The sequence below is a fragment of the Cyprinus carpio genome, chromosome A14, assembly GCF_018340385.1.
Source record: "Cyprinus carpio isolate SPL01 chromosome A14, ASM1834038v1, whole genome shotgun sequence".
Lineage (NCBI taxonomy): Eukaryota > Metazoa > Chordata > Actinopteri > Cypriniformes > Cyprinidae > Cyprinus > Cyprinus carpio.
This window is the reverse complement of record NC_056585.1, coordinates 10,432,468-10,447,648: the sequence shown is the minus strand read 5'-3', so window position 1 is coordinate 10,447,648 and position 15,181 is coordinate 10,432,468. Positions and strand designations below refer to the sequence as shown.

Below are 15,181 nucleotides of genomic sequence, written 5' to 3'. Positions count from 1 at the left end.
AACCGCAATCTGAATTTTTGTTTTTGTCAAAATCATCACAATTAAAAGAACCAAAGACTTAAACTACTTCAGTCTGTGTGCATTGAATTTATTTAATACACAAGTTTCACAATTTGAGTTGAATTACTGAAATAAATGAACTTTTCCATGACATTCTAATTTATTGAGATGCACCTGTATATAGCTAATTTGAAAAAAGTTATGATCAGATGATTGTTTTTATTATTTATTTGTATTTCTGTTATTAAATATTAAATAGCCTATTTATTTCTGTATTTGTTGTGTCTGTGTATTCTATGTTTTGTGGGTAGTAGAAAACTTGATTGTTTATTTTTTTTGTTTTTTTTTTGTATTTTTTGTGGGTAGTGAGGTTTCTCTGAGATAAGCTAAAAAAAAATGGACAAAAATGTGTCTTGGGAGATAACTGTTTTTTTTTTTTTTCTTCTGTGTTATCTGTCTGTATTAGGGATGTAACGATGTACGAGTATGTGGTTGGGTTTTAGTTATATATATATGGCTGGTTGAAAACCAATAAAAATATATGCCGATTCAAGTGGTTTTTCAAGAGCTACCGAACTTATGGTCAGAAGAATAGCCAGCATTCAGACACGATAAAGCACGATATGCTTCTTAATGTTCTTGTTTTGGAAAATTAATGTGAATGCTTCTTGTTTGCTTATTGGCTACAATTGGTTTGAATGACAAATTTCTAAAGAGTTTATTTAACACTCATGTATATTCATTAATGTTCTTGTTTTGGAAAATTAATGTGAATGGCTGCCAACTTACGCATTGACACACTTTTCTTACGCAGTGAAAAGCACCCTAAGTTGAAAAGTTGTGTCTGTGTATTCTATGTTTTGTGGGTAGTAGAAAACTTGACACTCTAGAGAACACCAAATGTTTCTATTTTCTACGTGTTTTGTAGTTCACAGACACAGACACTAGTCTCAACCTGATACGTCACACCCACAGACCAAAAGACAAAAGTGGAACCACTTAAGGAGTGTCGAAGTCGTCATCAGATTGGTTGAATTCTACAGGATTTCCGCGAGACGTGAGTGTCACGTTCTTTAATGTTCCGCCTAGAAACAAAGATACCGCGCCCAAGCCTATCACGCTCAAGAAAAGAGAGAGGATTTTTTTTTAAATGTGAGGAGGAGAGATATAATCACTTATCAACTAAAAGCTGGATTTTCAAAAGTATGTGAAATATTTAAAGTTCGCGACATAGAATCTTTAAAATATGTCAGAGAGTTTTACACACTGGTCTGTTATTGTGGCGACATTATCACGCCTCGAAATGTGACGATGAATGAAATGAACTGTGATTGGTTGTTTGACATGACGGTCAAACGGCCTCATGGGCGGGCCTTGGCCAATGAAAGCTGCCATGAATTCCAGACCTTCAGTCTGAAGGTCCTGCTACACGAGACTACACAGACACAGACAGATCTGTTGATTCTTGAACACTTTTGATTGGCCATTCCTTTCAAATGAGTCAGAAGCACAGACAAAGCTTTAGTTTATTTATATGTAGATATTTCTTTTATTTATTTATTTGATTTGGGATTTGTTTTAAATTTTCAATTTAGATATGTTATATTTTAATTTTACAAAGAAACGTGCAGCATTTTGTCTGAGAAATGATAAAAGAAAACCTTTTCTTTAAAGAGGTGGTTGATTATGATTTCACTTTTTGAACTTTAGTTAGTGTGTAATGTTGCTGTTAGAGCATAAACAACGTCTGCAAAGTTATGACACTCAAAGTTTAATGCAAAGGGAGATATTTTCTTTTAAAGAAATGCTGTTTAAGGACTACAAAAAACAGAAGGTAGGGACTACAATGAGCTTCTTCCTGGGTTTGTGACATCACTATCCCGATGTTTACATAAACCCTGCCCCTGGGAACACACAACTACCCGTAATGGTAAGGGGGCGTGACGTTTCCGGACCACATGCACTAGGCCATTAGTGAATCACAAACACACTGAGCCCGCTAACCAATCAGAGCCCACTGCAGTATCATGAATCTATTGCATCTGAGTTGACTGAATTGTTACACTCCTAGTGTTTATGTGTAGTTTATAATAAGGTATAAAGTTCACCCAGATTTATAACAGGTGTTTAAATCATAGACTTTCATTTCATATGGGATTTTGAAGATTTTATCAAACACACTAAAAGCACAAGCATATAAAATCAAAACAACAAACAAAAATAATATAGAAAAGTTTAATTTTATTAATTTATGCTGCATAACAGTATGTCAGCCTTACAGCTCTGAAAATACCCAAATCTTGCTGTACTGTTGTGCAATTTACAGAATTAGAACAGTGAGTTTTATATAGCATCTAAAATATATTGATTATGAATTTGATCATTAGTTGGATTGTTGCTCTCTCTCATTCTTTGGTGGCATAGAAAAGCCCCCACCGTTGGTCTCCAGTCTCACAGCGCTGCAGTTTTTTTGTCCATCCGTTTATAACAGCATCATAGTCTTCCTGAGAGAACTCCTGTGGAGACAGAGTTTACAAGAGATTTCACAGTATAAGTGTGCAACATTTTAGAAGCTGTTTCCTTTCCAACAATATATAAAGGAATAGTTCACAAAAAAAATTAAATGTTCTGAAAATGTACTCACCCTCAGGCTATCAAACATGACGATGAGTTCACAGGAACAGATTTGGAGAAATATAGCATTACATCACTTGTTCACCAATGGATCCTCTGCACTGAATGGGTGCCGTCAGAATGAGAGTCCAAACAGCTGATAAAATGCAGCTGGAGGGCAGGGAGTGATTTTTCTATATAGAAATCGCTAGCAGAAACTCAAAATGCCTATGTTTTGTGTTGTTTATGGATGCTCAAATCGGTCAAACCGAGAAACTTTTATCGTGTACGAATTGAAATTGACTGTAAAATGCAAGAAAGGTGGCTTGTGAACCTGCTTCTGTGGTCGGGAGGAGCCGAGTCAGACAATGATTTTGTGTGCAAATGGTTTATATAAGTTATAATAATATATTAAGATAAAAAAAGAAATATATAAATAGATACAGGGCTGCCAACTCTCACACATTCAGCATGCGTCAGAATTCACTAAACGGCTAAACGGCTAAATGCAAAATGGCACACAAAGACATGTTGAAAAAGTTGAAAAATCGCTCCTTTTCATAACATTAGGATCACATCCAACATATGTTGTGATTTTCTGTTTATACGTTTCTCTTGTAATAGTGTCTAAACCAGTACAGTATGGACTTTCCTCCATCTCATCCATTCTGCTTTTCACTTCCTGTCCTCCATCTGAATTTCACGCGTCATAAGAATCACGTGATTACAAATAATCTATCAACAGCTTGTGAAGTTAAAAGCTGCATCTATGTGAGAAACAAATCCATCATTAAGACATGTTTAACTTTAAACTGTTGCTTCTGGATAAAATATGTGTCCTCTCTTCATAATATTACTTGTGGATTATTGTGATGTTTTTATCAGCTGTTTGGACTCTCATTCTGACGGCACCCATTCACTGCAGAGGATCTATTGGTGAGCAAGTGATGCAATGCTACATTTCTCCAAATCTGTTTCCATGAACAAACTCATCTACATCTTGAATGGCATGATGGTGAGTGCATTTGCATTTTTGGATGAACTATTCTTTAAATGAAAGTGAAACATGTTTTCAATGTCTGCAAATGTTGCTTAAGTAAAAAGGAGGGGAGGAAAAGGGAAAAATATTTCCTCCAACAGCATGCAAATGTGTGGCTGGAAATGTAATGTACACATTGCATGTTTGTTAACCTGAATAAACTCCTCTTTCATCTCCCCGGCTCTCTGCAGTTCAGCCTTTATGACCTGAATAAATTGCTCTGTTCTGTCCTCAGAATGAACATCGCTGAATCCCACCTCACTCAGGAACTGAAAAAACACACACACACACACTCAGCATGAGCATAAACAAGCTGTTTGTTCCTGTGCCAGCTTTTTTTGGCATAAACAGCACTGTAGTGACCGATATCAGCATTACATAACAGATCAATACTAAATCTCAGTCCAAGCAAGCTTTAATAGTACACTATAATCTTATGAGGTCTGTACTTGTCCGTATTTTCTGGGTTGTTAACGTAATCCTGAAACGCTGGAGACCAAGGCTTCTCTCCACAGCAGTAGTCACTGATGAGAAGTTTCCCACCTGGCTTGAGCCATGACTGAAACACACATGCATATACACTTTAAAAGAAAAGTGTACCTCAAAACACACACTCTTTCATTATGTACTTCTACGACAATACATAATTTGTCCAGTTGAGGGCAGAAAACACACATTCATTTTGACCTGTGCTCTTATTTCCTGAGAATTGTTTTCCATGTCAGCATTTGCTTACTGTACGTCATTGCATTTGCCTTGGATTTGTTTGTATCCTCAATAGTTCAATACAAAAGCAAAGGCTTGTTTTTATAAGCCATACGTAATGTGTCATCTCATTTGAGTCTTAATAAAAAATGAAGGCTCAAGGTGATGTTTACTGTTAAAACCAAAATCACCTACACACCGGAACACCTGCTCCCCACTGATAGTATATTTACACCTACAGCACACAGAAAGTCATTTCTATATCCTCATTCATACACACACAACCCTTATGCACACACACAAATATACAGTATGCTACTTCTGCAACATATAAAGTGACAGGCATGAAAACATGCACACATGTAGGTGTTTACCTGAGTAAACACTCACATAAAACTTTCTGAAGAGGTCAAGTTTGTCCCTGATGTGCAGAATTGTGTCTCTGCTGTAAACCACATCAAAGGTGCTGTCAGGAAACTTTCTTTTTGTTGCATCCAACACCTCAAACTGCACCTGTAGAGAAAGGACAGACAGTTACTCTACTATCACGGAGTGCAGAGCAACACTCAAAGCTTTCCCAGAATGCAGCTCTCTTCATTCTCAAAGCTATCCACCTTGTTCTTCCTGTAAGAGTGGATGCAGCCATTTGTAATTTTTATGGGTCTGGCTTCCGTTGTCATCTGCATCCAGCTATTTTTAGCTGTACAAAACAATGTGTTTTGCTGCTTGATATTGCAAATTAGTGTGTCTTTGGTGTGTGGAGATTCTAAGAAATCCACGTATTTAAATTAAACCCAAGTGTTGTTGAGAGATTCTGAGAAGTCACGTACTCAAAATGTCTTCTATTCATAATGATAAGTTTCATTTCAAAAGTTAAAAATTAATATTTCATGGAAAGGATCTGTCTCATATATATATATATACTTTATATAAGGATCTATATATATATATATATATATATATATATATATATATATATATAAATATATATATATACATATATTAACAGGTTTCATTTTTATATTAAAAACTGTTTTTGGTAAACTTTATGGTATATTTCATATGTAATTTCACAGTATTTCTAACTGCATATTCAGCTGAGTCTGTTTTGCATATGAAGTTGAACTGCATGTATTGTTCTTTTGTATCAATATTTCTTAGAATTATCAGTATGATACTTTGAATCTAAAAGAGGAAGAAGTCCAAAATCGAGACATTGACTAGACTATTTTTAAAGGTCAGCTGTTATTAGTGATAGCCAGATGACGACTTATGTCTGGAACAACAGTATATAAGATAGACTCTGCAAAATAGAGTGGGTTTTTTGACTTTCTGAGACTCTGGTCTCTCTATCTTTTCAGCTCACTTCCTCTTCTTTGGCTTCTCTTGACAACTCTTAGACTCAGACTTAGAACTCTTACAGGTTTTTATTCAAATTCAGATACCTTGAAATTCAGATACTTTGATACTCTGATACTTTGATATTTTAATATTTTAGTACTTTTGATTCGAACGTAATAATTGTTTATGTTTTAATTACAATTGTATTAATGTTTTGATTAATACTGGTTGGGTTCAATCCATCATAAATGGATTGTTATTAAAAATGTACTAACATTGGATTTACATTTTCTATATTTGAAGGTTGTTATTATTATCCAGAACTTTATTTCCAAGTTATGATTTGTGGTTTCTGTTCTTTATTTTTTTTTTTTTGAATGTTTTTATTATTATACATTGATTTTTTTAATTGTTTTGATTTTTGGTTTAGTCTTACTATATTATTTCAATGTATTATCTCAATTATAAACACACTGGTTTATAGTGCAAACAGTTTTACCATTTACTGCACATTGTTATCCTTCTCGTTATTTACTTACAGCAGCTAATGAAACAGAAATCTCAACCTGTGGAAAAACATAGTGCCAAGATGCTAGGGTGTTGCTATGCAGTTGCTAGGTTGTTATGGATGGCTGCTGTGGTGTTATAGGTGCTTACCAGGGTGTTGCTATGCAGTTGCTAGGTTGTTATGGATGGCTGCTGTGGTGGTTACCAAGGTGTTGCTACGTAGTAACAACCTAGTTGTTATAGGTAGGTGCCAGGGTGTTGCTATGCAGTTGTGAAGCTACTAGTTTATTCCACTTTGCTATGTAGATACTAGGGTTTTCTGGGTGGTTGTCATGGTGTTGCTATGCAGATGCTACATTGATATAGGTGGTTACTATGGTGTTGTGGGCAATTACCAGGGTGCTAATACATAGATACATTCTTGTTGTAGGTGGTTGCTTGGGAGTTGTGGGTGGATGCCAGGGTATTGCTATGCAGTTGTGAAGCTGTAGTTTGTTGTACTTTGCTAGTATCTAGGGTTTTCTGGATGGTTGTCAGGGTGTTGCTATGCAGATACAAGATTGATATAAGTTGTTGTTATTGTGCTATAGGTGCTTACCAGGGTGTTGCTATGCTGTTGCTAGATTGCTATAGGTGGTTGCTATGGTGCTATAGGTGCTTACCAGGGTGTTGCTATGCTGTTGCTAGATTGCTATAGGTGGTTTCTAGGGTGTTGCTATGTGGTTATTAAGCTGTTCTGAGTAGTTTGATGGGTTTCACTATGTGGTTGCCAGGGTGTTGCTATGCATTTACTAGGTTGTTATAGGTGGTTACTAGCGTGTTGTGGGCAGTTGCCAGGGTGTTGCTAAACAGATGAAATGCTGTTCTGAGTAGAGTGTGATTTGCTTTGGGGTTGCTATAGTGATCTGCGTAGTTGCTAGGGTGGTACCTCACAGTTGGTAAAGCTGAGTAGTGTGTGATTTGCTATGAGGTTGGGTGGGCTGGGTGGTTGACAGAGTGTTGCTATGCAGTTGTGATAGATGGTTGCTAGGCAGTTGCAAAGCTGCTCTGAGTAGATTTTTGCCTTTGCTATGCAGTGTTGCATGTGTTTGCCAGGGTGTTGTTATGCAGTTGCTAAGCTGTTCTGAGTAGTGTGTGATGTGCAGTCAGGTTGACCTAGTTGGTTGCCAGAGTGCTGTTATGCAGTTCCAAAACTGTTCTGAGTTGTTGCCTTTGCTATTGAGCTACAAGTGTGTAATGGGTGGTTGCAACAGTGTTTCTATGCTGTGAAACAGCTCTGAGTAGTTTGCTGCTTTTTTATGTGGTTGCTAGGGTGTTATGAGTGGTTGCCAGGGTGTTACTAGTTGAAAAACTCAACTTACTAATGGGAGTTTCTCCTTGACGGCTCTCTCCATGGCGATCTCCACCATGTTTGATGACAGGTCCATTCCTAGAACCTCCACCCCGAAGGTCTGTCATTGAAAAAGATTATTCAGTAAGTTAGTAATTAATTGTGTCACAGTAATCAGATAATGTTTAATTATGGTTCGCTCATTTAAAGGTCCTGAGAAAAGCAGACTTAAAGGCAACACATAAACCCATCATACGTCAATCTTTGACTCACCTTGGCCATGTAGAAATCTCCACCTCCAATTCCACAACCGACATCAAGAACCTTCTGTCCAGCGGTCAGGTTCAGCATATCAACAAACTCCTAATAGGTTACAGATCAATATATCAAAGGGACTGAGAGAAAACAAACCATTAATTATTTACTAAAATGATGAGATAGCACTTAGAATGCAGAGAGCAGTAGTTCTCCACTGCTGTGCCATGAGCCAAAAATGAGGAATACTGCAATGATTTTTTTTTGCAAACACTTTAGTCTGCTAGACAGTTTTGGTACTTACTTTGGTTGTTACTTGATATCCAAAGGTAAATCTGAATCACGATGCAATAATAATTCGACCTTTCCGAAATTTACATAGTTACTCCAATAGGTGGCGACAATGATTGGTTCAAAAACCCTATTTATTTAGGAAGGAAATAAGTGGTAATCTTTACAAAGGATCCAATGAATCATTTATTCAACAGATTTGTTAAAAAATTCATTTTCATGCATGAAAAAACAAGCGGCTGTTTTAACAAACGAGTCCTTGAAGCATTCATTTAACTGTGTCTTTATAAATGAGTTATTGAATCATTCATTTGAACAGATTCGTTCAAAAATACATACTCACCAGGAACCAGACAAGTGGCTGTTTTTATGAATGAATTTTTGCATCATTCATTCAACTTATTTATAAAAAAAAAAACATAATTTCATTCAGGACGGAAACAATTAGGTGACTGACTGAATCATTCATTCAACGAATTATTATTAAACAATTCAATGAACAATTCAGGACCAAATATTGCTCGGTTTTGCAACATTTCTGCTTTGCCGTTGTTGGGAACTATTTTTGTTGGCAAAGCAAAGCCAACAAACTAAGTAAGTGGTAATATTTTATCTAAAAATACTTCACTCAAAATTAACATGTCATTCACTGAACTGCTGAATAGTGATATTATTAGCCTAACATACACTCTCAGAAAAAAAGTTACAAAATCTATTGATAGGGAGTACCTTTTCAAAAAGTAAAAATTTTTCTTTCTTTTGAATTTTTTTTTTTATTTACTTCACATGCCACCTCTGAAGATGTATGACCCTATGTATTCTGTGTCCCTGACCTTGGTCGTGCTGATGCCACCTGTGCTAACGTATCCTGATCCGAACATCTTCTCGTAACGTAAGATTCCTCTTCTGGTGTACTGCTGGTTATCTAGAAACTCCTGGAAAGTGGAAAAGCTGCCCTGATGCTGCTGAACCACATCACGACGAACTTTCTGCATGAGCCAGCACAACTGGTTCTGGTTGTTCTTCATCTAAGACAAAACACTTTCAATTCAGTTTTTTATACAGAGTTTATATCCTTAGAATAGTTCGCTGACTGACTGGTTTACCTTTACATAGGTCTGAACTGTCTTATTGACCACCATGTCAAACCCGTAGCATTTCTTCTCCGTCTTCTCTGATTCGTCCTGCAGGACTGACGTCATCAGGTGGTTGTAGTAAGCAGGACTTCTGTAGAGTGTGGGATTAAAAACCCGCTTGCAGTCACCTGTGGATGTCAAAAAGACAAACATTAAAATCTATAGAACAACTTAAACTTCTATAATATTAAAATCATCTTCATTACGCTACTCTAAAGCTGGAATGAACGCAATAATTAAAGCATGGGGATCAGTGCATGCTATTGGGTAATAACTGTAACTCACATAAAATATAAAACAGCTTTACACTTATTTTATTTCAGCTAGCTGCCAGGGCAATATTTCTCATATTCATTTAGTTTATCTTGATGTACTAAAATTACTGAAACTAATGCTGAAGTAAAATTAAAACTGTACAGACATATTTAAAACAAAACAAAAACTAATACACACAACAAAATAATTTTGAAGGAAAAACAAAAAACATGAACATATATAAATATATATATATATATATATATATATATATATATATAAATATAAAAAAACTAATTAAAAATATTTATACAAATATAATAGCATCTCAATTATACAAAAATACACCACTATACGAAGGAAAAATATATATTTGTTCTTGTAACTGTTAAAAATCTTCTTGTGGCTTGTTTATTTTTAATTTTTTGACTGACATATCAAATCCTTTTTATTTCAAATGATAAAATAAATCATGTCCAGCCCTACATTTAATGCTAATAATAATAATAACTATGTTTAAAGTGTTCATAATTAATTTGCATAACTATAAGTTCTAGCAGTACATGTTTGTGATAGTAAGTGCTTATTTATTTTATCACACTGTTTTGTCAACAATCAGAAAACAAGATTACAGTATCATTTGTGAAAATAGAAAATAAAGGAACCATGGCCATTAACTGTCAAATTACAGGGCATTGTTTCTCTAACCTGACTGGTGAAAGCAGGACTCTCTGAAGAACAGGTAGCCGCCTGGGCGGAGCCACACAAGGAGCTTCTCAGCCAATGATTTCAGCTCCTGATCACTCAGATACATCAACAGCCAATTAGAGAAGACCACATCAAAACTGAAACAGAAAGTGCCAGAGAGATGAAGTGGAAGATGGAGAAAGACATCAGATGAGATGGTATGTACCTTCTCAGATCTTTTTATACCCCATGAAATTAAAACTGAACAACAATAATCTAAAGTACCTTTTTCTGCTGAGAAACTTATTTGGAATGGAAAGATTTCATGGGTGTTAAATGTTTTTAATGGTACCATCAATGCCAATATAGAAGCTTTACTGTAGTGAAGCTGTGAACTCTTGTACACTAACAGTTCACATACTGTATACACATTTACAATTTACTGTCTTTCTTTTCTAGGAAAATAGACCAAAAATAGGCTACTGATGACTCCTTAAGGGTGTATCCAAAAGTTTGTCCAATCAATGCTTTCTAAAATGAGAATCACAGCAATGGCACTCTTAACCTATCTGCCTAGAAAACCTTTAAAAAAAATCAGCCTTCATCTATTTCATGATGCTTCAGCTTGTGAAAGTCTCAGAGAACCTGACACCTTGTACGTCTGGAGACTCCAGATAGTTTGCAGTTCTGGAAAAGAGTGGCACTGGAGAATAAAGGGTTCCTGATGGTTTCATTCATGGTTTAACAACTAATTCTTATCTTAATTCTTAATGTCTTTTGCCTTTAATATCTTTTCATCTCAAACTGTTTATTTGTGTGACTTTTTTGTGAATCTGCTTAATAATTATACGTATCTGAATATAAGACGTTTTCACTGCCCTCTTTAACAATTATATATCGCAAATAAATTATTATATAGAAAATTAATAGTAGTTATTAAGACTGATATGGTTTGGAATTGGTAAAATATGCTTGGAGAAAAATAGGATCAGAATGCTGGCTGGCATAATAATTATGCTCGGACTGTAGGTGTGTGAATATAATGTTTTCTCTCACCTGTGTTTAGCGAAGTCCAGCTTTGTGACATCAGCTTGGATGAACTCAGCGTTGCCCAGGTGACTGTTGTCCTTTCTGTTCTTTTCCACAAACTTCTCCATGAAGTCCACAGCGGTCACATGACGGGCCCTGCCAATGAGGTGACGTGTGTACCGACTGAAAAGAGCAAAGGTCATTATAACAATGCAGCAAATAAACCATGCTTAAAAGCTCAGTACTGGCAAACAAACAGATTACCTAACCATTTGACATTTTGATTAGATTTCCACCAGATTTTCATCATTTTCATTTGACAGTTTTCACTGGGACTTATAATTGTATTGATGCATAAAATTATATACTTGTATACAATATGAGTATTGCTGGCTCTGTGACAATTTTGCATTTAATGTTCCTTGTTTGTTCTTTAAATTTGCTTGGATAAAAATGAATAAATATAAATATAAATATACCACACAGGGGACAGTATGAACTCTAATAAAAAAAAATAAAGAAGGAAAAATGGAAGAAGAAAAAACATAAAGACTTTAATAAAAACATAAAACATAAAGACTTTAATAACAACTGAAGAACGAAGTGAAATCTCAGTATTGAAATTAAATGAAGGGTTTTTTAGGACTTTCAAGATATTTTACATTGTGATTTATATATATATATATAATATATATTTTATATATTTTTTTTTTTTTATTTTTTTTTTGACCATAAAGTACAATTTTCAGCATTTCTGCAATTCTGTGAAAAATAATGATATGACTTATATCTTTACTGTCTGCCTAATTTTTTTAAAGTACAATGAAAAATTGGTTGTCATTTCAACTTATTTTTAAAAATCCTGTCTTGTTACATCTGCAAAAAATGCAAAAAATGACGTGTAAATTGGTTCAGTTGTTTTGATGAGTTCAAGTAATGTTGCCGTGACTTATTGATCTCAGCATTTTTTACAGTGTTGTTTGTATATATCTTTGATATCTTGTAAACAAAATTAAGTTTTCATACATTAGTTTTTGTTGTGATGCCTTCAGTTTATGATGATTCTATTTCTAATATGAAAGCTATCCTATTAATGAGAATCTAATGAGAAGTGCACTGGAAATAATGAGAATGACAGATAAAAAGCCCTCATGTAAAACATCTGGATGCATCATTCAAGGTAATTAAATTTGGGACAGTCTGTCATAAAAATAATATTACAGCACAGAAACAGGTCTCATTTTCTTTATGCAAAACATTAACAGCTATTTTGATGTCAAGGTGAAATATGACTTTGACTTCATGTTGGGTTAACCTAAATATCATAAATGTGCAGGTCTCAACCGAATCCAAAGTCAAAGACAATGCGATTACTGACCCAATTCCAGCACCAAGTTCCAGTACATCAGAACCAGCCAGAGAAGGGAGCAGGGAGAGAATCTCTGGCAGCTCGTGTTGGGTCAGTTCCTGAGCGTTTGAATCCAGCATCATCTCCTCTACTGTTGCGAACTTGGAATGTTCCTTCCAGAACTTCGTCATCATGTTCCTCTCGGTTTCTATGGAGACAAACCCCATCCGGTAAGGACACTGAGGATATTCATGGATACCTTTACAAAAATGGACTAAACTCTTAAAAATAAAGGTTCCAAAAGGGGTTTTTCACAGCAATGCCACAGAAGATCCATTTTAGGTTTCCCAAAGAACTTTGCTTGCGCACGCACACACAGACACACACGGGTCAATCCCCTAAATATGAAAATGCAAAAGAATTGCAAAATGTTTCTACAATTATAACTGAAGTCCAAAAATGATCCAAATATTATTTTCAAGTTCTACTCTGTAAGACTAAACGAAGATACATCTGAGAACAGAGATCATGTTCAGGTGGATTTCATTTCATCATCTCATATATTTGTGTAAATTACATTGTCTATTGTCACTGGGGGAAAAAGTTCCATGTGTTTTTGTCTTACCTTTTTCCATGATCAGTGAAATAAAATCAAATTAAATCACAAATGGTATATACAGATATAAACCAAACTCTTTTACATCGGAACAGTTTGTTCGCGCTGTCCTGTCTGGGTCTATATTGCTCAGGACTCATGAACCCGCTGACCACTAGCGAGGGGAGGAGACCTGCGCTTTACGCATGAATAATATTGCTAATTAAATCCGGTGGGCTTTATGATACGGATTCCCCATCTCAGCCTTACCTTAAGTCCGGACTGGATGCTCTTTCCGTCAGGCTTCATTCACAGACGTATGGACAGGGTGTCTTCAGAGCTGAATGAGACCATATCCTTACACTTTCTGACTGGGCAAATGAAGAAGAGAGAGAAGCCGGTACGGCCCTCCTCGGGTTAATTAATGGTGATGCGGAATTATAAAACAAGCGAAAAACGCAATGTGTAATTAAAAATCTACACGCGCACCGGAATCTGCTGGCATCTGCTCATGCGCGCTCTAGACAGGAATGCGCGCTCGCAATATTTTCCTCAGGCATTCTAGAGCCAATTGCTAAAGTGAAGAGAGAAACATTTAAATGAACAGCCACCAGTTAATATGATAATTCATCTGTATTTCAGTCCCTTATTGCGCTGTTTATAATGTTGAAAGCAATCGTTTTACATTTCACATAGCAGAAAAATCTCCACATATTGTCATGCATGCAATTACAGCTGTAAACCAGAGAAGAGGCCTAGATGCCACGCCACTCTACTGAATAAGTGTTCATTTATTAATAATAGACTCGAACAAAATGCTGGGTTGTTTCATCCTATCTTTGGGTCAAATATGTACTAACCCAGCAGTTGGGTTACATTTTTTAATTACATTTTTTTTTTACCCAAAAGTTGGGTTAATCCATATTTGACCCAAAGTTGGGTTAAACAACAACCCAGCATTTTCTAGAGTGTAAAGTTAATTTATCTTATTCCTCAGAATGGTTTTATTTTTAACATTTTTAAAAGAAGAATTACTGGATACATTAAAAAATAATGAATGAATGAATGAATTAGAGTAAGTTGTCATAATTGGAATCTTGCCTTTAAACAAAAAGTACTGAAACTAAAGCTTAAACAATGATAACCAGCTTAATAAATAAATAAATAAATAAATAAATAGTTTTGGGGGAAGAACTGAATTTGTATTTTGTTTGAGCTGCCAAGATTTACTTGGCAATATTTCTAATTTTCAATTAGTTTAAGTGTATATACTAAAATAACTAAAACTAGAATAGAAATTAATAAAAAATGTATAGATGCACTTAAAAAAAATGACAAAAATAAAACAAAACTACTAAAACTATGCAAACAGAAAATGTAAAATAGTTTTTAGAAATGTATTCAAATTGCTAATAAAAACTATATCTCATACATATATATATCAGCATGTTTTGTTAATTTTTGCACTCAGTTTGACTTTATGGAGTAATAACAATGTAATCATACTAAATAAAATGAGAGGTACTGGACATTACCATACAGAAGTGTCAAGCTCTTGTGTTTAGCATAAATTATTATTATAAAATCAGAATATATATGTCCACATTTTCTTGGGTTGGGTTTTGAAAAAATATTCTTTTAATATAGACGTGACAAAAATATACAAAAAGAACAAAAATAATTACTTTCATTCAGTGAGAATGCGTTAAATTGATCAAAAGTGGCAGTAAAACTGCTTATGTTACAAAAGTTTTCTATTTCAAATAAATGCTGTTCTTTTTAACTTTCTATTCATCAAAGAATCCTGAAAAATAAAATGTATCATACTTTCCAGAATAATATGAAGCAGCACAATTATTTTCAACAATGATAAATTTGATAAATGAGAAATGTTTTTTGAGCAGCAAATCCAGCATATTAAAATTTTTTCTGAAGGATCATGTGACACTGAAGACTGGAGTAATGATGCTGAACAGTTATTTTAAATTGTAATAATATTTCACAATATTACTGTTTCTACTGTATTTTTGAACAAATAAATGCAACATTG

The 15,181-nt window shown here is 34.9% G+C and overlaps 1 protein-coding gene across 1 annotated transcript; it reads right to left on the bottom strand.

Moving 5' to 3' along the window:
* Positions 1–2,221: 2,221 nt before the first annotated feature.
* Positions 2,222–13,320, bottom strand: LOC109082187 (phosphoethanolamine N-methyltransferase 3-like). The gene is given in 13 exon segments (XM_042769865.1): positions 2,222–2,516; positions 3,805–3,921; positions 4,102–4,121; positions 4,124–4,211; positions 4,748–4,870; positions 7,567–7,656; positions 7,809–7,898; positions 8,915–9,109; positions 9,188–9,345; positions 10,181–10,317; positions 11,216–11,371; positions 12,567–12,744; positions 13,162–13,320. Coding segments are annotated over 13 exon segments (1,473 nt in total). The 5' UTR covers positions 13,172–13,320; the 3' UTR covers positions 2,222–2,405.
* Positions 13,321–15,181: the final 1,861 nt, after the last annotated feature.